Source organism: Bufo bufo, chromosome 2, assembly GCF_905171765.1.
Source record: "Bufo bufo chromosome 2, aBufBuf1.1, whole genome shotgun sequence".
Lineage (NCBI taxonomy): Eukaryota > Metazoa > Chordata > Amphibia > Anura > Bufonidae > Bufo > Bufo bufo.
In genome coordinates this window covers 644258163-644278775 of record NC_053390.1, presented here as the reverse complement: position 1 = coordinate 644278775, position 20613 = coordinate 644258163, and the positions used below count along the sequence as shown (strand labels likewise).

The 20613-nt window shown below is 42.4% G+C and overlaps 2 protein-coding genes across 3 annotated transcripts in view; one reads left to right on the top strand and one right to left on the bottom strand.

Annotated features, from left to right (window-relative positions):
• Positions 1 to 20613, top strand: part of ZNF827 (zinc finger protein 827) — a 273636-nt gene that overhangs the window by 203912 nt on the left and 49111 nt on the right. For both annotated transcript variants that reach the window (XM_040418517.1, XM_040418516.1), the window contains one exon: positions 244 to 341. In XM_040418517.1, coding sequence (XP_040274451.1) covers positions 244 to 341 — 98 coding nt within the window. The remainder of the gene's footprint in view (positions 1 to 243; positions 342 to 20613) is intronic.
• LOC120990016 overlaps positions 4490 to 20613 on the bottom strand; it is a 134408-nt gene continuing 118284 nt past the window's right edge. Inside the window, exon 7 of the mRNA XM_040418519.1 lies at positions 4490 to 4855. Within this exon, the coding sequence (XP_040274453.1) occupies positions 4836 to 4855 (20 nt within the window). The 3' untranslated portion in view covers positions 4490 to 4835. The remainder of the gene's footprint in view (positions 4856 to 20613) is intronic.

Genomic DNA, 20613 nt, shown 5'->3' with positions numbered 1-20613 from the left:
TTTCTGTTCCCTTTTATTTCTGGTTACTACATATTTGTTGTTATACACAGACTGCCCCGCAGGATACTATTTCCTGGAGCGGCACACTATGATACACATTTAAGGGAAAATTAAGTATACCGTTCTTTTAGTAATTTTCAGGATTCAAATACAGCAATACAATTATCAACATTTGCACAACTCCAGAAATGCTGTATAGACAGCTTAAGTTGTTTATGCACTAATTATGTTCTCTACTTTTAGCCCATTTTTTTCAGAAGATAAATTTAGACAATCACCCTTCACCTCAAAAGATCTCCCTAAAAATGATGCTTCTCTACAAGGAAGGCCGTCATTGCCAGGTATAGTAGTATATACTCCTTTATTTGAACGTCCCACGATTTAATATCACCCTTAACATGACAATTGTTCCATTGGACTAATTAAAAATAAATGTTTCTGTTAGGCCTCATGCACACAAATGGAATTTTTTTCCGTGTCGATTCCGGGGTTTTTTTGCGGACCGTATACGGAACCATTTATTTTAATAAAAAACGGAAGTTACTCCGTATGCATTCCGTTTCCATATGTCCGTATTTCCGTTCCACAAAAAAATAGAGCATGTCCTATTATTGTCCGCATTACGGACAAGGATAGGACTGTTCTATTAGGGGCTAGCTGTTCCGTTCCGCAAAATACGGAATGCACAGGGACGTCATCTGTATTTTTTTGCGGACTGCAAAATGCATACGGTCGTGCGCGTGAGGCCTTAGGGTAAGTTCATACCGAGTTTTTTGTGCACTTGGCAAATCCGATGTGGAGTCCGCTTCAAACTTCTGCGCAGTGTTTGATGACGTCACTTGTTTTTTGTCATCGCCGCAGGTTTTAAAAACTCAAACAAAAACATGCCTTGTAAACTGCCACACAGTTTTCTAGTTGATATTAATGCATTTTCTGTGCAGATTTTAGGTCTCTGTGTGAACTCATCCTTGCATACTTGTTATGTTGCTCCTTGCTGCTCATTTGATTCCCTCTGAGAACAGCCATACAATGGGGGAGATTTATTATCTCCCTGCACCAGTTTTCTGGCTTAAAAAAGTTGCAAACTGTGTGTTTGCGACATTTTAAACAGTACTTGCGACAAAGTAGCCAGGGGCCAATTGGGAACTTGACAGAAAGTGAGCTAACACAAGTAGATGGGGCCAATACAAGTTGGCAGGGTCAGTAATACCACAGTGCAGAATACCATACCATTGAACCAAATACCACAGTGCATTACAAAATACCTCCCCAGAAGCTGTCCCTCTGTGGTGGCCATCTCCTCTTCCAATTGTCTCTAATATGCATATGGACCAGGGGGTTTAGGAGGCGAGATGTGGGCCACAACACCAAGCCACCCTACCTTCAGCATGCCGCCTGGACTTCCTCTAATAATGACCCCTGTAGTTCCTCCAGTACTATATAACTGTCTGGCACAAATGAAAACAGAAATGTATATAAATTTCCTTCTGACGCACAGACTACCAGGGGACGCTCCTAATCAATCATCATAAATAGAGACCAACATAGAAAATGCCTGTCTTAATAAATCCCCCTTAATGTGTCCAGTACCTCTGCTTACACATGCTAAAATAGGCCACCTGGATCCTCTTGTACATGGGCAGAGTCGTGTATTTTTGTAGTGTACATGCCATCCAATAACAGTCAGTACAATAGAAGTGACTTTGGCTCACCAGTATGGACCCATTAAGTGGCTGTTTTGAGAAGAAATAAAATAACACCAAGGGGCACCATCAGTGTCGGATTGGGATGCCTAGGGTCCACCAGTAAAATTCACTCTGGGGCCCACTGTTAAGCTACATGCTACCTCCCCACACTATCCAGTTTTTTATATGGACATAGGAAATGTACTGTACAGCCAGCCTATTTAAATGTCAGTCTACTGTACCATGTGCCACTTGTGCAGGAGGTGGGGGACTAGAGGCCCACCTTGCTCAGGGGCCCACTGGGGGATTCACCTGTTCCCCTGTGGGCCTTGCCTCGGCACCATACCAAGTCTGTACCAGCAGTATCTAGACTCGGGAACATTTTTCCAATGGAAAGTGATTCCAATTGAAAAATTATTTGTGTAATCTAGCAGAGAAATGTCATAGTTAATTATGGGACAACCCATTGAATTCACTGTGTGTAATATATGGCCATAGGTGGGAAATCAGTCTGGTATAAAAAAAAATGGGATTTCTACAGTGGATTTTAATTTGACCAGTTTGAAAAGACAATTTATGATTACAAGAGCAGCATTCTAAGGGGGAAATGTATCATTCCCCTTACACCTTTTCTTGTCGTACAGAATTCACAAATCCACTGGATTTGTGACTTTTCTAGTCAAAATCTTCATTTTACGCTGCCATCGTCAAGTCTGGGTGTGTGGCAGAGTGAGGGCGTTGTGGAGAGCCGGAGGAGGCAGGTCATTTATGATGAGTGCTGTACCTTGTCATAAATTCCAAGTCTCCTCTGGCAGTGCAGGCCGTATGAAGTCCAGCGTAGCACACGCCAGCCTTGATAAATCGGGGCCTAAAGTGTTCATCTTACAACTATAGATATTGGTTGTAGTGAAAATGATTGGGTCAATTAAACAGGCTGATAATACACAAGCAAGGCAACCCACAGATAAAGTTTTGGGTTCCACATCTGTACTCTGCATCTACACCCTTTAACAAAATGGGTATGCAGGTGCCTAAAAAAGGACAAGTCTGTAACATGAAACTGGAGACAATTAACTACTTAACTAACTACAATTAATTGACCTCCTTATCAAACTGTTTGCATAGACACAAAGCTCTTGTTCACCTGATTAAAACCCTTTTTTTACTTTTGTTGATCTTAGACTTGGTTCCTGAGTTATGATACTTTTTCTTAATATGCAAATTAGGCCTTTGGTCCAATGACGGCATCACCATTGCCCTTGTTGTGCCCAAGCTCCTCTCCTTTCTGTGGCCAGTCCCTCCCTTGCTGCTTTGAATGACAGATGGAGGAAGTAGCAAAGCAGCAACGGAGGGGCTGGCCACCGAAATGAGCAGAGCTTGTGTGCAGCATGAGCAATGTTGATGCCTCCATTGCACCAAAGGCCTAATTTTCTTAACAAGGAACAACGCAAATGTTTTCCAGAAGACAGGTATCTGCTCTACCAGATATCTAGATAAATATCTTCTGTTTCCTGTCAGCTGAGGGAGCCTTAAAGTGAATCAACTTTTTATCCAAACATCTGTTCTTATTAACTTCTTAATATTTTTTTTATGGAGGTCGAAGCTCCATTTTACGTGTAAGAGTATGCAGGAACCACACGCAGCTCATGGACAAGTGCGGTGCTGCAGCCATGTTTTTGTAATCCTATTCAGACCCTTGAATGCCATAGTTTCTTGTGTCCTAAGGAAGTGAAAAGGTTAATGTCAGCCTCCCTGTGGTATAGATAACTAGAGGGGTTAATTCTTGCATCTCAAGTGCTGAAGTGCAGTAAAAGTGTTAGTTACTTCCCCGGACCTTTGTTGTTTGTTACAGGAAGGTGAAATGATGGGCTGTTTGCCTTCCACCTCCTCTTTCTTCTGTGTCCTGAACATAGACAAAGGGGAAAAAGGTGACTGTGTGCCCGAAAAGCAGCTTCATGAGCACTCTGTCCAATCATGAATGATCTGCCCAGACAATGGAGTTATACGTCAGGTAGTAAAACAAGTGAATGTATTAAACCTAGGATTTTATGTGCAGAAAATACTTTATTTTATTTTATATTTTAATGATGGCAGCCAGTAGATAAGAAATGAATCAATACGTTTGTATAACTAACCCCACAAACAGCTGTACTGATTGAAGGGTGAAGAGCTGTTATCAGAAAATGACCTATTGTTTAAATAACGTTTTTATGCTAAACACTAAATTTATGAGAATTTATGATGATTTTTTTATTTTATTTTCTAGGTCACTAACTATATTAAAAAAAAAAAAAAAAAAAAAAGTCCTGCAGTTTTCGCACTGGCCACTAGGCCTAAAATATGGCCATAGACACAATGTAGGAGAGTTTTTTAGGCATGCTCTGTGACCTATGGAGAGGTCAGGAGGCAGCTGATAAGCTGTGACATCACCTACTGTGAATGGATCCTGTGTTATCTATATAGAGGTGTTCCTTGTCATTCTAATTCTGTCTGTGGGGATAATGATAATGGCTACTGAACAGTTACCTGTACACAAGAGTAAATCATGATCTATTATTAGACCTAGTGGTCAGTGTTAAAATTGCAGGAATATATACATGGTTTTTAAATATTTAGATATAGTGACATTGCAAATGAAAAAAAAAACCACAAAAATCTAAAAACAAAATATTTAACACCAAATGTGATTTAAACGATAGTTCATTTAATGATGACACATTTCCTTTAAGTCTGTTTATTCTTGCACTTTGAACTCACTAATATGTGATTTCTAACAGAAACGATTGCAGCAGTAGAAGCATGAGACATCTGTTCAGATCTCCTCAGCAAAGATGATAATGAAGATTCCATGTAATCTATGAAATACAGGGCAAATTAGACTGTTCGGATAGATCCTGACAGCATCAAAAAATATATAGCTTGAAAGAATGTCTTCTTTGAGGACCAGGCACTGCCAATTATGGGAGCTTGACCCGTAACTGAGGTTATAGGAAGACCACAGATGTCCACATAAAATCAAATTGCCATCTGTGTCGCATGCAATGCTGAGGTCAAGAAACAAGTGGGAATAATATCTTTAATGAGCAAAGTGATGCTCATTATCAATTCTCTTAAGTGTGGATGTGTCATCTGGAACGTAAAGGCCAAAATTTAAGCAGTTTTGGTCGATTCTGGAGGAATATTAATTGAGAAAAAAATGGAGTAATTAGCAAGGCCAATCAGAACTACACATGAATAAAGAAATATACTTTATACTTTATCATAACTGAAATTACTATTGTTAGGTCTTCATTTATTACTTTCTCATATCATGAATAGAATTGGGAACTTGTGATAAAATAAGAAAATTAAATTATTCTTAAAAGCATGTATTACATGGATTTGTTGAGTCTACTGGAGTCAGAGTAACTCTTTACAGCAAGTTTTCAGCAGTTTCCCTAATATGGCATATGAATAGGGGTTGTCCACAACTATTTAAAGGGCATCTGTCTGCAGACTTGTACCTATGAAACTGGCTGACCTGTTAGATGTGCAGTTGGAGGCATCTGTGTTGGTCCCATGTTCATATATGCCCGCATCGCTGAGAAAAATGATGTGTTATATGTAAATGAGCCTCTAGGAGTAGAAATACTGTCCCTTTGATTTAATCTATGTAATCCTGTATTATTATGCTGCTCGATATATGGGGGAGGTCTTGTATATGTTCCGATCATGTGACTTAAGGGTTTAGCACGTCATGAATCATGTGTCCTACCCCCCCCCCCCCTTCTCTTTCCTCCTTTCCCCGTTCTTTTCTTGTATTTAGGGATAATTGTGTATAATACCATACTACACTCTTGGTGATTGCCCCCCCCCCCTCTTAAGGGACTTTGATTTGGATCTCTATTACGATGACTATTATTGCTGCTGTCAGCTATTTAAATGTGATATCCGAGCGGCCTATCAGCATGTATTATCCGAACGCTGATGGGCGTGGCCGACGTGACGATGTGCGGACGTAGCGGTCACGTGTGTATCACGTGACCTATGCGTCATGACGACTGCATGCTGAACTCCAATGACCCCTATTGACTTCCTCCTTACCACCTGACCCACGATGTGAGCCCTCATTGGTGAGTCAAGTTCCATCACACACCAAACGAGGATGATTTCATTAACTTACACCTGTGAGAGCGATATATAAGAAAATATATAAGAAGGTGGAGTTTTCATTAGTTTCTTATCCCCGGAAGAAGCCAGGTTGCTGGCGAAACGGCGTTGGGTATTTTTCTTAGTTTCTTGAATTCCACATTGCCTACATATGCTCCTATTGGATTTTTGTCCAGGGTTCCTTGTCTTTTTTGGCCTTTATGTGGCGTTCCACGAAACTTTTGTATGCCCATGTGTGTTGATCCCCCAGTCCCCTTCGGATTTTTTCCTTACTGAAATATGCCTGTCTACTGCTGTTTTTATATGTGTCAATATTTGTGATAATATTTATTCAATAAAGATTTTTCTTACCATGAGATGGAGGTTTAGTTCTATTGTTTTGGTATCAATTTTTGTATAGTGAAGGCTCTCTCTACTCTATTATTAATTTTCCATGACCCGGTGTTTACAATTGGTGGGTGTTAGAAATAGAGGCTTTGCTCTCTCTGGACCTTCCGTGCCCTCTGTACTTTGATTGACAGGGCCAGACATGATGACGTTTACACTACCTGGCCCTGTCAATCAAAGTGGAGCGGGTGCGGCAGTTGCAGAGAGAGAAGAGCCTCTAGGTGTAATGAAAACGCCCCTGTTGCTCCTAGAGGCTCATTTGCATATATTAAAACATCATTTTTCTCAGCAATGCAGGCATATATGAATATGGGACAAACACAGATGTCTTCAGCTGCCAAATGTACAAGTAACAGGTCAGCCAGTTTCATACAGTGAGGAACGGAAGTATTTGAACACCCTGCGATTTTGCAAGTTCTCCCACTTAGAAATCATGGAGGGGTCTGAAATTCACATTGTAGGTGCATTCCCACTCTGAGAGACAGAATTTTTAAAAAAATTCAGAAAATCACATTGTATGATTTTTAAAGATTTTTTTTGTCTTGCACTGCTGAACATAAGTATTTGAGCACCTGAGAAACAGCAAGAATTCTGGCTCCCAAAGACCTGTTACTGTGCCTTTTAAAAAGTCCACCTCTACGCCACTCATTAATCTAACTTAGTAGCACCTGTCTGAGCTCTTTAAAGACCCCTTTCCACCCCACAGTCAGTCAGACGCCAACTACTACCATGGGCAAGACCAAAGAGCTGTCAACAGACACCAGAGACAAAATTGTGGACCTCCACACGGCTGGAAAGGGCTACAGGGCAATTGCCAAGCAGCTTGGTGAAAATAGATCAACTGTTGGAAAATGGAAGAGGCTAAAGACGACTGTCAGTCTCCCTCAGACTGGGGCTCCATGCAAGATCTTACCTCGTGGGGTATTACTGATGATAGGAAAGGTGAGGAATCAGCCCAGAACTACAAGGGAGGAGCTGGTCAATGACATGAAGAGAGCTGGGACCACAGTTTCAAAGGTCACTGTCGGTAGAACACTATGCCGTCATGGTTTCAAATCATGCATGCATTGCACGGAAGGTTCCCCTGCTCAAGTCATCACATGTCCAGGCCCGTCTGAAGTTTGCCAATGACCATCTGGATGATCCAGAGAAGGCATGGGAGAAAACTTTTTGGTCTAAACTTCACTTGTTGTGTTTGGAGGAAAAAGAAGGATGAGTTGCATCCCAAGAACACCATCCCTACTGTGAAGCATGGGGGTGGTAACATAATGCTTTGGGGGTGCTTTTGTGCGAAGAGGACAGGACGACTGCACTGTATTAAGGAGAGAATGAATGGGGCCATTTATTGTGAGATTTTGAGCAACAACCTCCTTCCCTCAGTCAGAGCATTGAAGATGGGTCTTGGCTGGGTCTTCCAACATGACAACGACCCGAAGCACACAGCCAGGATAACCAAGGAGTGGCTTCGTAAGAAGCATATCAAGGTTCTGGAGTTGCCTAGCCAGTCTCCAGACCTAAATCCAATAGAACATCTTTGGAGGGAGCTGAAACTTCATGTTGCTCAGCGACAGCCCCGAAACCTGACAGATCTAGAGGAGATGGATCAAAATCCCTGTTGCAGTGTGTGCAAACCTCAAGAACTAAAGGAAACGTTTAACCTCTGTAATTCCAAACAAAGGCTTCTGTACCAAATATTAACCACCTCCGGACCGCCTAACGCAGGATTGCGTTCCGGAGGTGGCAGCGCTGCGCAGAGTCACGCATATACGCGTCATCTCGCGAGACGCGAGATTTCGCTCAAAGCCGGCCCGCGCATGCGCATCGCGGGCCGGCAAAATTAAAAGAAGTATTTCGTCACCAGCCTGCCAGCAACGATCATTGGCTGGCAGGCTGGCGATTTTCAAAAAATCCAATCCAAAGTCATATAACAGATCATATTAGTAAATATGATCTGTTATATGGCTTGTCTGCTCCTGTGCTGGTCCTTTTCGTCGGTTGGATCCAGCACAGGAGCAGACTGAACTGTGAGTACACCAACACTACACCTTAGCCCCAGATCACCCACCTGCACCCCAATTAACCCTTTGATCACCCCTTTGATCGCCCCTGTCAATCACTAGTGAAAGGAAAAAAAGTGATCAGTATAAACTGTCACTTTTTTTTTTTCACTGGTATTGGCTGTTAGGTTTTAGGGATAGTTTAGGCCCCTTGGTTAGGTAGTTAGCGTCAGTTAGCGCCCACCCCACCGCACCGCAGTCACTTTTATTCGCTGTTTAGCGTATCGCTAATCAGCATTTGTACTTTTATAGTATCTGTAAGTGATCAAAACTGATCACGGTCAGAACTATAATAGTATTAGTGTCACCTTAGCTCGCCCTCCACCCAAAACGCAGTGTTTGCCCGATCAGGCCTGATCGGTCGCCCACACGTGCGTTCACCCACGCCCGCCCCACCGCAGTGACAAAAAATATATATTTTTTGATCACTGCACATTCATTTTACACGCACTGCGGCGATAAAAAAATCAGTTTTGATATTTTTTATCAACCGCAGCAGCCTCCGGTACTTCGCTAGCCTCCCCTTTGTAAGACAGGTTTGCTTTTTTTCTTTGGTAGTCTCAGGGAATACCCCTAAATTTAGTAGTCCAAAATGTCAAACAGGGGGTATTCTTCTGAAGAGGCCTACAGGATTCTGACCCAGTCGGATGAGGAGTGGGAACCCTCATCTGACGAATCTAGCGGGTCAGAATATGAACCTGTGGAAAGCAGTGGCTCTCTGACCCAAAGTTCGGACGAGGAGGTGGAGGTCCCTGGCAGCACCAGGCGTACCCGGCCCCATGTCGCTAGACCACAGGTTACGCAGGATCCGCTTCAAGAGCAGCAGAGTGGGGCTGTCGCTGCCGGATCACGTGGTGAGGCATACACCAGCAGCGCAGCCCTTCCTGGACCTAGTACCAGCACTGCCGTACAACCTGGTGAAGTAGCGAGCACCAGAAGGGCAGTTGAAGCTGGTACGGTGGCACGTGCAATAGTTACCCCGTCGCAGCCACCGCAAAGACAGGCCCGTAGAGCCCCTAGAGTCCCTGAGGTGCTGGCAAATCCTGATTGGCAGTCACCAACTTCAGCCGCACCAGTAGTTCCCCCTTTCACCGCCCAGTCTGGAGTTCGGGTTGAGACGGCTCAAATCGGTTCGGCCCTGGGATTTTTTGAGCTGTTCTTGACTGCGGAGCTCTTGGACTTAGTCGTGGCAGAGACCAACCAGTATGCCACACAATTTATAACCGCTAACCCGGGAAGCTATTATGCCCAGCCTTTCCGGTGGAAACCAGTCCAAGTTTCCGAACTTAAAATTTTTTTGGGCCTTCTCCTCAACATGGGCCTGACAAAAAAGCATGAATTGCGGTCATATTGGTCAACGCACCCAATTCATCACATGCCCATGTTCTCTGCTGCTATGTCCAGGACACGATTTGAGACCATCCTACGTTTTCTGCATTTTAGCGACAATACCACCTCCCGTCCCAGAGGCCACCCTGCTTTTGACCGGCTCCACAAAATTCGGCCCCTCATAGACCATTTCAACCTGAAATTTTCAGATTTGTATACCCCTGAGCAAAACATCTGCGTAGACGAGTCCCTAATACATTTTACCGGGCGCCTTGGCTTCAAACAATACATCCCAAGCAAGCGTGCCCGGTATGGGGTCAAATTGTATAAGCTCTGTGAAAGGGCCACAGGCTATACCCACAAATTTCGGATCTATGAGGGAAAAGATCAGACCCTGGAGCCGGTCGGTTGCCCTGACTACCTGGGGAGCAGTGGGAAGACAGTCTGGGACTTGGTGTCACCCTTATTCGGCAAGGGGTACCATCTTTATGTGGACAATTTCTACACAAGTGTGGCCCTCTTTAGGCATTTGTTTCTAGAACGGATTTGCGCCTGTGGCACCGCGCGAACTAGTCGCGTGGGCTTCCCCCAACGGCTTGTAACCACCCGTCTTGCAAGGGGGCAGAGGGCTGCCTTGTGTAACGAAGAACTGCTCGCGGTGAAATGGAGAGACAAGCGTGACGTTTACATGCTCTCCTCCATTCACGCAGACACGACAATCCAAATTGAGCGAGCAACCCGTGTCATTGAAAAGCCCCTCTGTGTCCACGACTATAATGCGCTCATGGGAGGGGTGGACTTCAATGACCAGATGTTGTCTCCGTATTTAGTTTCCCGCAGAACCAGACGCTGGTATAAGAAGGTGTCTGTATATTTAATTCAATTGGCGCTCTACAATAGTTTTGTTCTCTACAGTAAGGCTGGGAGAACAGGATCCTTCCTCAAATTCCAGGAAGAGATCATCGAGAACCTCCTTTACCCAGGAGGTTCCGTGGCCCCATCCACCAGTGTAGTTAGCCGTCTACACGAGCGACATTTCCCCAGTGTCGTTCCTGGTACCTCAACCCAACCGTCACCCCGAAAAAGATGTCGTGTCTGTAGCAGGAGTGGAATAAGGCGTGACACCCGCTATTTCTGTCCTGACTGTGCTGACCACCCTGCCCTATGCTATGGAGAGTGTTTCCGGAAGTACCACACACAGGTACACCTAGCATAGGGATCACATCTCACCAGGACAGGCACACAGGGCTATTAGGGCCCATTCACTCACAGCTGCTGCAAACCTCTCCTTTCACCTGGGATAAAGTGCATAATGTACTTCGCCACATCTTTGGGCGATTTGCGCTTTGCACATTGTCCCATGGGGAAGGAGAGGTTTGTTCTATAAAAGGTAAAAAAAACTAAACAAAAAAAAAAATACCGGTAAGTAAAAAAGTTAAATGTTCAGTTAAAAAAGTTTAAAAAAAGTTTCTATGTTCTGTTCAACAGTTAATAAAGTTATTGCTTTGCGGCCTGGTTTTTTCTTTTTTTTTTTTTTTTTTTTACCTTTCAGGTGGACCAACCGATCGACTAGCTGCAGCACTGATGTGCATTCGGACAGAAGCATTGCGCTGCTGTCAGATTACACGCAAGTCGGTGTATGCGGCGCTGCAAGACGAGATTTCTCCTCTGCAGTAAAAGATACGTTCGCCGAGGCATATGAGCTGAGGAGGTGGCGGTGTTCATATACTTTGGCAAACACTTTGTATATATAAAAAAAAAAAATCCCGGCAATGATTTATTCATCCACATCGATTGATGTGAATGGAGAAATCTGGTTTGCCAGGGCATACGAGCTGAAGTGGGTATGGATGTCGGGCGGAGCTCCTATGTCCTGGCAGACGCCTTTCCCCTCCTTTTTCTTTTTTTGGCAGAGATTTTTTCATCCACATTGATCGATGCGAATGAAGAAATCTGTGCCGTTCATTTTTTTCTTTCAGCCCAGAGGCTGAACGGAAAAAAAAAATCTCATTACCCGTATGCTCAATATAAGGAGAATAGCAGAAACTCCTAATGCTGGGCATACATGTAATGATTGCGGAGACCCTCAAATGCCAGGGCAGTACAAACACCCCACAAATAACACCATTTTGGAAAGAAGACACCCCAAGGTATTCGCTGAGGGGCATATTGAGTCCATGAAAGATTGAAATTTTTGTCCCAAGTTAGCGGAAAGGGAGACTTTGTGAGAACAAAATCAAAAAAATCTATTTCCGCTAACTTGTGCCGAAATTTTTTTTTTCAATGAACTCGCCATGCCCCTCATTGAATACCTTGGGGTGTCTTCTTTCCAAAATGGGGTCACATGTGGGGTATTTATACTGCCCTGGCATTTTAGGGGCCCCAAAGCGTGAGAAGAAGTCTGGTATCCAAATGTCTAAAAATGCCCTCCTAAAAGGAATTTGGGCACCTTTGCCCACCTAGGCTGCAAAAAAGTGTCACACATGTGGTATCTCCGTATTCAGCAGAAGTTGGGGAATATGTTTTGGGGTGTCATTTTACATATACCCATGCTGGGTGAGATAAATATCTTGGTCAAATGCCAACTTTGTATAAAAAAAATGGGAAAAGTTGTCTTTTGCCAAGATATTTCTCTCACCCAGCATGGGTATATGTAAAATGACACCCCAAAACACATTCCCCACCTTCTCCTGAGTACGGAGATACCAGATGTGTGACACTTTTTTGCAGCCTAGGTGGGCAAAGGGGCCCACATTCCAAAGAGCACCTTTCGGATTTCACAGGTCATTTACCTACTTACCAGACATTAGGGCCCCTGGAAAATGCCAGGGCAGTATAACTACCCCACAAGTGACCCCATTTTGGAAAGAAGAGACCCCAAGGTATTCGCTGATGGGCATAGCGAGTTCATGGAAGTTTTTATTTTTGTCACAAGTTAGTGGAATATGAGACTTTGTATGAAAAAATTAAAAAAAAATAAAAAAAAAAATCATCATTTTCCACTAACTTGTGACAAAAAATAAAAAATTCTAGGAACTCGCCATGCCCCTCACGGAATACCTTGGGGTGTCTTCTTTCCAAAATGGGGTCACTTGTGGGGTAGTTATACTGCCCTGGCATTCTAGGGGCCCAAATTTGTGGTAAGGAGTTTGAAATCAAATTCTGAAAAAAATGACCTGTCAAATCCGAAAGGTGCTCTTTGGAATATGGGCCCCTTTGCCCACCTAGGCTGCAAAAAAGTGTCACACATCTGGTATCTCTGTACTCAGGAGAAGGTGGGGAATGTGTTTTGGGGTGTCATTTTATATATACCCATGCTGGGTGAGATAAATATCTTGGTCAAATGCCAACTTTGTCTAAAAAAATGGGAAAAGTTGTCTTTTGCCAAGATATTTCTCTCACCCAGCATGGGTATATATAAAATGACACCCCAAAACACATTCCCCACCTTCTCCTGAGTACGGAGATACCAGATGTGTGACACTTTTTTGCAGCCTAGGTGGGCAAAGGGGCCCATATTCCAAAGAGCACCTTTCGGATTTGACAGGTCATTTTTTTCAGAATTTGATTTCAAACTCCTTACCACACATTTGGGCCCCTAGAATGCCAGGGCAGTATAACTACCCCACAAGTGACCCCATTTTGGAAAGAAGAGACCCCAAGGTATTTCGTGATGGGCATAGTGAGTTCATAGAAGTTTTTATTTTTTGTCACAAGTTAGTGGAATATGAGACTTTGTAAGAAAAAAAAAAAAAATCATCATTTTCCGCTAACTTGTGACAAAAAATAAAAAGTTCTATGAACTCACTATGCCCATCAGCGAATACCTTAGGGTGTGTACTTTCCGAAATGGGGTCATTTGTGGGGTGTTTGTACTGTCTGGGCATTGTAGAACCTCAGGAAACATGACAGGTGCTCAGAAAGTCAGAGCTGCTTCAAAAAGCGGAAATTCACATTTTTGTACCATAGTTTGTAAACGCTATAACTTTTACCCAAACCATTTTTTTTTTACCCAAACATTTTTTTTTTATCAAAGACATGTAGAACTATAAATTTAGAGCAAAATTTCTATATGGATCTCGTTTTTTTTGCAAAATTTTACAACTGAAAGTGAAAAATGTCATTTTTTTGCAAAAAAATCGTTAAATTTCGATTAATAACAAAAAAAGTAAAAATGTCAGCAGCAATGAAATACCACCAAATGAAAGCTCTATTAGTGAGAAGAAAAGGAGGTAAAATTCATTTGGGTGGTAAGTTGCATGACCGAGCAATAAACGGTGAAAGTAGTGTAGGTCAGAAGTGTAAAAAGTGGCCTGGTCTTTCAGGGTGTTTAAGCACTGGGGGCTGAGGTGGTTAACACTGATTTTCTCAGGTGTTCAAATACTTATGTTCAGCAGTGCAAGATAAATAAATTCTTTAAAAATCATACAATGTGATTTCCTGATTTATAATTTTTTTTAATTCTGTCTCTCAGAGTGGGAATGCACTAACAATGTGAATTTCAGACCCCTCCATGATTTCTAAGTGGGAGAACTTGCAAAATCGCAGGGTGTTCAAATACTTCTGTTCCTCACTGTAGGTACAAATCTGCTGACAGATGCCCTTTAAGTACATCCTCTCTTGTGCATAACATAATCAAAACACTATATTTGAAATAGATTAATAACAAAGGTTATAGAGGTTTGTTGTACAACAAATTACGGTAGTAAAATAAAAGTCTGATTAGGCTCTGTGCACACTACGTCACAATTCTAAATCCGGTCTACATGCCAGAAACGGCTTCCAATATACACGCACAAACGTATTCATATGGTGCTATTCACCTTTCAGAGGTCAAAAATATAAATACAGTATTTTTTTTAACTGCATAGGAAAGAACAGCAGACCGCCCTTTCCTATATGGTGGACTAAGTAAAAAAAAATAAAAAGTATACTGTATGGTATAAGAGCTTTTGGGATGTACAGTGGCATATATCAGAGCTGTATACATCTTCCAAACTTACATCTCACAAAGGCTCAGACACATTGTGCACAGAGCCTTAAAGGGGTTGTCTCACTTCAGCAAAGGCCTTTATCATGTAGACTATGCGCCCTCCTACTGTCCCAGCCACTGGAATAGCCGGAGCTCTTTCCTATAATGTGCAAGCATGACCACCACAATGTCATTTTTTTATATTTTTATAGCTGTAATGGTAATGACCCGCACAATAAAAGTTAAATGTCAAATTTAGCACACAGTGAACAGCTACTGTGGTGGAATAGCTGTTTTTTGTTTTGTTTTTTCACTTCACAAAGATTTTTTTCCCCATTTTTCAATACAGGTTATGATGAATTAATACAAGTATTCCCTATCCACAGGATACGTGATAAGAATGGGGGGAGGGGCCAGGGTCTAACGCTGGGACCCCCCTTCTGATCACAAAAATGGGGGTCCTATGCCCTATCTCATGCACAATGCTGCTCCTTTAACTCTAGCGATACAGCCATAAGTAGCTGATTAATGTACTCGGACAATTTGTGTTCCAGAAAAACCTGCAGCAACCTGAGGTTAGGAATTACTACTTTCACTGCTGTCATTACAATGTCTGTCAAGCTTTGAGCTAAATTCTTAGATTTTTTGTAAACAGATTGGATGCTAGTCAAACATTGCATGACCACTGTCGTTTTTTCTGTGGGGTTGCGAGGCAGGGCATCCCTAGAAACCAGTCTGTCATAGACAGCTCAAGTCTTCAGTGCAAAACAGAAATTCAAAACTACCACTAAAACTCAGGGCAGAAATAAAGAAGGGAGGTTGACAGGACATAAATTAGGACTGTGTGTATTTCTTTCTAAAGTAGAACGGGGGTCCTACTTTGCCTGTTACTCAGGGTTCCATTTTCTATTTTCTTTTATGACATTTGAATGTCATAAAATAGCTTACGGAAAGGGGTTGTTCTAATGGAATAATCCCCTTTAGTGTTAAAAGATTTTTTCTGGGATTGAAATATTGATGGCCTATCCCTAGGATAGGTCATCAGTATTAGATCGGTGTGACAATCACACCAAAAACTCGACAGCATCGGAAGGCTCCATTCACTGTGTAGTTTCCAGCACCAGCATACTGCAGCTCATCTCCTTGAATGGGAGCCAAACTGCGGTACCCTGGCCCAAACAGTGGAGAGACATCTGATTGGTGGGGGTGCCGGTTGTCGGAGCCCCAACGATCTGATATTGATCTATCTGCAAGATAGGTCACCAGTTTCTAAGTACCGGAAAACGCCATTAAAACCAATGCATGAAATACATATTCCAAATAGATTTAGAGACATGAATGTTTTAGTATTACAAAATAAGAAAATATATATATATATAATTTAGATTATATTTTAATTATTACTAGCCATTATTTGAAGTGGTTGTTCTACTGTATTCAGAAAACAAGTCATTTCTGACTTACTAAATCTTAAATTTCTTCCTTTCATCATGCAACTGTAATAAAGCTTTGCGAACCCTTAGCTGAACTCTGATTTAAACAGTGTAACCTCCGTCAGTGTCTGATCTTGCCCTCTCTTGCACTATATTTCTCATGCTAAATTTGTACCCAGCGCACAGTTGCTGTGAAGCTATTCTAAGTCCAGCGAGTCATTAAAGTTTGGGCTCTTGCAGAGGAACAGTCCATGATTAATCATTGTGCAGATGCGCCTCTCCCTTGTTAGTGAACCTACCGCAGAAAACTGTGGCAAAGGTGAAACTCCCACCAAGATACTTTTATGGCAGCGGCTTCTTCTTCAGAATCAGCCTAGCACTATAGTACTTCCATATTACACATTACAGGTTCTTTATTCCACTGTAATGCTGCAAATGTTCAGATATATGGCTCAAATGTATTTGTAATTGCCAGCTGACCCTTATGTTCATGGACGTTTCTGGCAAATATTTGTTCCTAGTTAAATGTATTTTTTTTATATTGTAGCCTGACTTCCTACCTGATTGTTCATAATCTCTGAAATGATAAATTAAGGGACCAGTAAGCCTCTGATATATAAGTGGCCCAAGTTAGGCCTCTTTTACATGTCAGTGAATCGCAGCTGTGTGCTGCCCATGGTGTCCACAGACCCCTCACTTATCCATTGACTTTGTGTCTATTTACACGTCAGTGGTTTTCCACTGACCGTGGTTCTGTGGTGACACCACGAAAGTGAGCTTTGTCTGTTGTTATGGATCTCTCATGCACATCACAGTCTATCTGTCCGTGAAAACCATGGATACAACACAGACGCCATCTGGAGATGCTCTGGCTATTAATTTTCAGCCTAGCAGTGTCCATGGATTATGAATGACACATGGACCAAACACAGATCCTTCATGAACATCTTTATGGAGAACTAGTGACCATCTTGTCATGGATGTCTTCACGAGACAAGGATGTGTGAAAGAGACCTTAAGAAAGAAATGTATTCAATTTGCAGTTTTAATCCAAAAAGTGTTATACTCACGGGAAACTATGAGATTGAACTCCTACGATATATATAACCTACAAAAAACTATAAGCTATCATGTTAAACACCATTTTCTTAAAGATAATTAAAAATCATTAAAATAATATTTATAGATGATGCCGTGTGTTGAACATTAGAATTTCTCCATAGCTAATCATGGTGTTAAGGACGCATCCTGAATGGTATACACAGTGCTCATTGAGCACCATGTGTACAGCAATCAAAAAAGGAAGGGACAGCACCCTCTGTGGGGAGTCAGTTGGCTCCCCTCTCCTGCAGTCGCATGATTTACCTGCAGCTATAGACTCAGCAAGGGCACTCAGAAATATCCTTGCAGAGTTGTATGTGGTCAGGCTGGACATTCGCCTCATCTGGCCTCATTGGTGGTGCACCCCTGTTTGGTGGTCCACAAGCAGTTAAAGATGATTTCCTCACAATAGACATTTCTCACCAATCCAAGGGATGCCTTGGGGTACACTGCCTGGACCAACACCAATGACTAGCCCCTGCCCTAGTCCTTCTCACTGCCCAACCACTTTGAGAGGAGCAGAGGTCAAGGGTGTGTGGTGCTGCTTCTTTCAAAGTCAATGTGAGTGATGGAGACAGCCAGGTACTTTGTTTGGCTGTTTTGGTTAACCCCGTAGTAAACAACCACTGCTGCATTCAAACTTCTCACTGTGGTTGTGCAGTGAGGTGTTACAGGTTTAAGACCCCAAGTCTAGTCATGGAAGGGGCTCTCGTCAATCAGATATGTATCAGCCATCCTGTGGATTGGTAATAAATGTCTATTGTGGGGGAAAACCTCATGTCCACTGTGGGCCCTAATGGCTACCTAAGCAGTAAAACGGTGGCAAATGTGAACTAGTGTAAAATAATAAATAAAACGCAAATTATGGAGTCAGCAGCATAATTATTCTTTCTCACTCGAGGCTACTGTCTCATTGAATTAACACCATCTGAATTATGTCCTACTCTTAAAGAAAATATGTATAAATATATTTACATATAATAGATCGTGGCATGATTTGTATGAATTTTCCAATCTAGTAATTTTTGTGGATTGACAGAGTAAGAACCCTAACAATTTGCTGTCATTTATTCAATCTGCTTGTTGTAGTCTTCTACTTTGTGTAACCTTATATGGTGTGTATGTTCTAAGAATTTGACATTTGTCACTGCAGATAATGGTCTCGGTATGCTTATTTATAGTCAGTGCAGTGTTATCATGTCCCAGTTTTCAACAGACCACAAGGTGGCATAAGTGAGCGCTTCAATAACGTGCACATGACAGTAGAATTCATAGAACTAATTTAGAGTCTTCTCCATGCCAATGTTGTCTTTTATGTGAAGGTCACCTTCAGTATAATGACAGGGAAATTTGAGACAAAGGGATCTTTAGAATATGGCAGAAAATGAGGGGTTTTATGTGTTTACTAGACAGACGTTTAGCTATTTTAAGCGCAACATCAGTTCAGTTAAATGTTTGTGAACTGTCTTTGTCAAGTGCATTTGATGTAGGCCCCAAAATGTGTGCTATCAGTCCTCATCCTCATCATCATCTATCTGTGTGAATCTTGCAATAATATGGGGGATGGGATAGAGGAACTTGCCCGATCATAAGAGTGTTCATCAGTGGTGCAGATCTTGTTGGAGCTAGTGGTCTATCTGCCGTAACACTGTACAGTAGCTACACATTCAGTAGTGCTCATACCTACCTCAGGCAGACTTTTTACTATGCATCATTTCTTAAGAAAGCAACAGTGATATTACAAAACATATCAATGGGTAGCACAATTATTATACGGGCATGATCACTACTACTCCATTCAGACAGACGACTTGGGGGCCCCCACTCTTGTGATTGCTGGGGTCCCCAGCAATTCAATGTTTTTCACGTATCCTGTGGTTAACTGATAAATGCTGTTTGTGGGATAAATATTTTTATTAAATTATGGCAAGAAGAAAATGAAATTGTCCTGGTTAAAAGTTTACATACCCTTCATTAAGGCCTCTTTCACACGGGCGTTGCGGGAAAATGTGCGGGTGCGTTACGGGAACACCCGCAATTTTTCCGCGCGAGTGCAAAACATTGTAATGCGTTTTGCACTCGCGTGAGAAAAACCGTGCATGTTTGGTACCCAAACCCGAACTTCTTCACAGAAGTTCGGGCTTGGGATCGGTGTTCTGTAGATTGTATTATTTTCCCTTATAACATGGTTATAAGGGAAAATAATAGCATTCTGAATACAGAATGCTTAGTAAAACATCGCTGGAGGAGTTAAAAAAAAAAAAATAGAAAATAATTTAACTCACCTTAGTCCACTTGATCGCGATGCCGGCATCTGCTTCTGTCTCCTTTGCTGAACAAGACCTGTGGTGAGCGTCCATTACAGGTCAAGGACCTTTGATGACGTCACTCCGGTCATCACATGATCCATCACCATGGTAAAAGATCATGTGATGGATCATGTGATGACCGGAGTGACGTCATCAAAGGTCCTGTTCCTGTATTTAATGCTCACCACAGGTCCTATTCAACAAAGGAGACAGAAGGAGATGCCGGGCTACGCGATCAAGTGGACGAAGGTGAGTTAAAATATTTATATATTTTTTGAACCCCTCCAGCGCTGTTTTACTATGCATTCTGTATTCAGAATGCTATTATTTTCCCTTATAACTATGTTATAAGGGAAAATAATAATGATCGGGTCTCCATCCCGATTGTCTCCTAGCAACCGTGCATGAAAATCGCACCGCATCCGCACTTGCATGCAGATGCTTGTGATTTTCACGCAACCGCATTCACTTCTATGGGGCCTGCGTTGCGTGAAAAAGGCAGAATATAGAGCATGCTGTGATTTTCACGCAACGCATAAGTGATGCGTGAAAATCATCGCTCATGTGAACAGCCCCATAGAAATGAATGGGTCGGTATTCAGTGCGGGTGCAATGCGTTCACCTCACTCATCGCATCCGCGCGGAATACTCGCCCGTGTGAAAGGGGCCTAAGGCTAAGAAAATTTTCACGCACGGTTGCTAGGAGACCATCGGGATGGAGACCCGATCATTATTATTTTCCCTTATAACATGGTTATAAGGGAAAATAATAGCATTCTGAATACAGAATGCATAGTAAAAAAGCGCTGGAGGGGTTAAAAAAATAAAAATAAAATTTAACTCACCTTAGTCCACTTGATCGCGTAGCCCGGCATCTCCTTCTGTCTCCTTTGTTGAATAGGACCTGTGGTGAGCATTAAATACAGGAACAGGACCTTTGATGATGTCGCTCCGGTCATCACATGATCCATCACATGATCTTTTACCATGGTGATGGATCATGTGATGACCGGAGTGACGTCATCAAAGGTCCTTGACCTGTAATGGACGCTCACCACAGGTCCTGTTCAGTAAAGGAGACAGAAGGAGATGCCGGCATCGCGATCAAGTGGACCATGTTATAAGGGAAATAATACAATCTACAGAACACCGATCCCAAGCCCGAATTTCTGTGAAGAAGTTCGGGTTTGG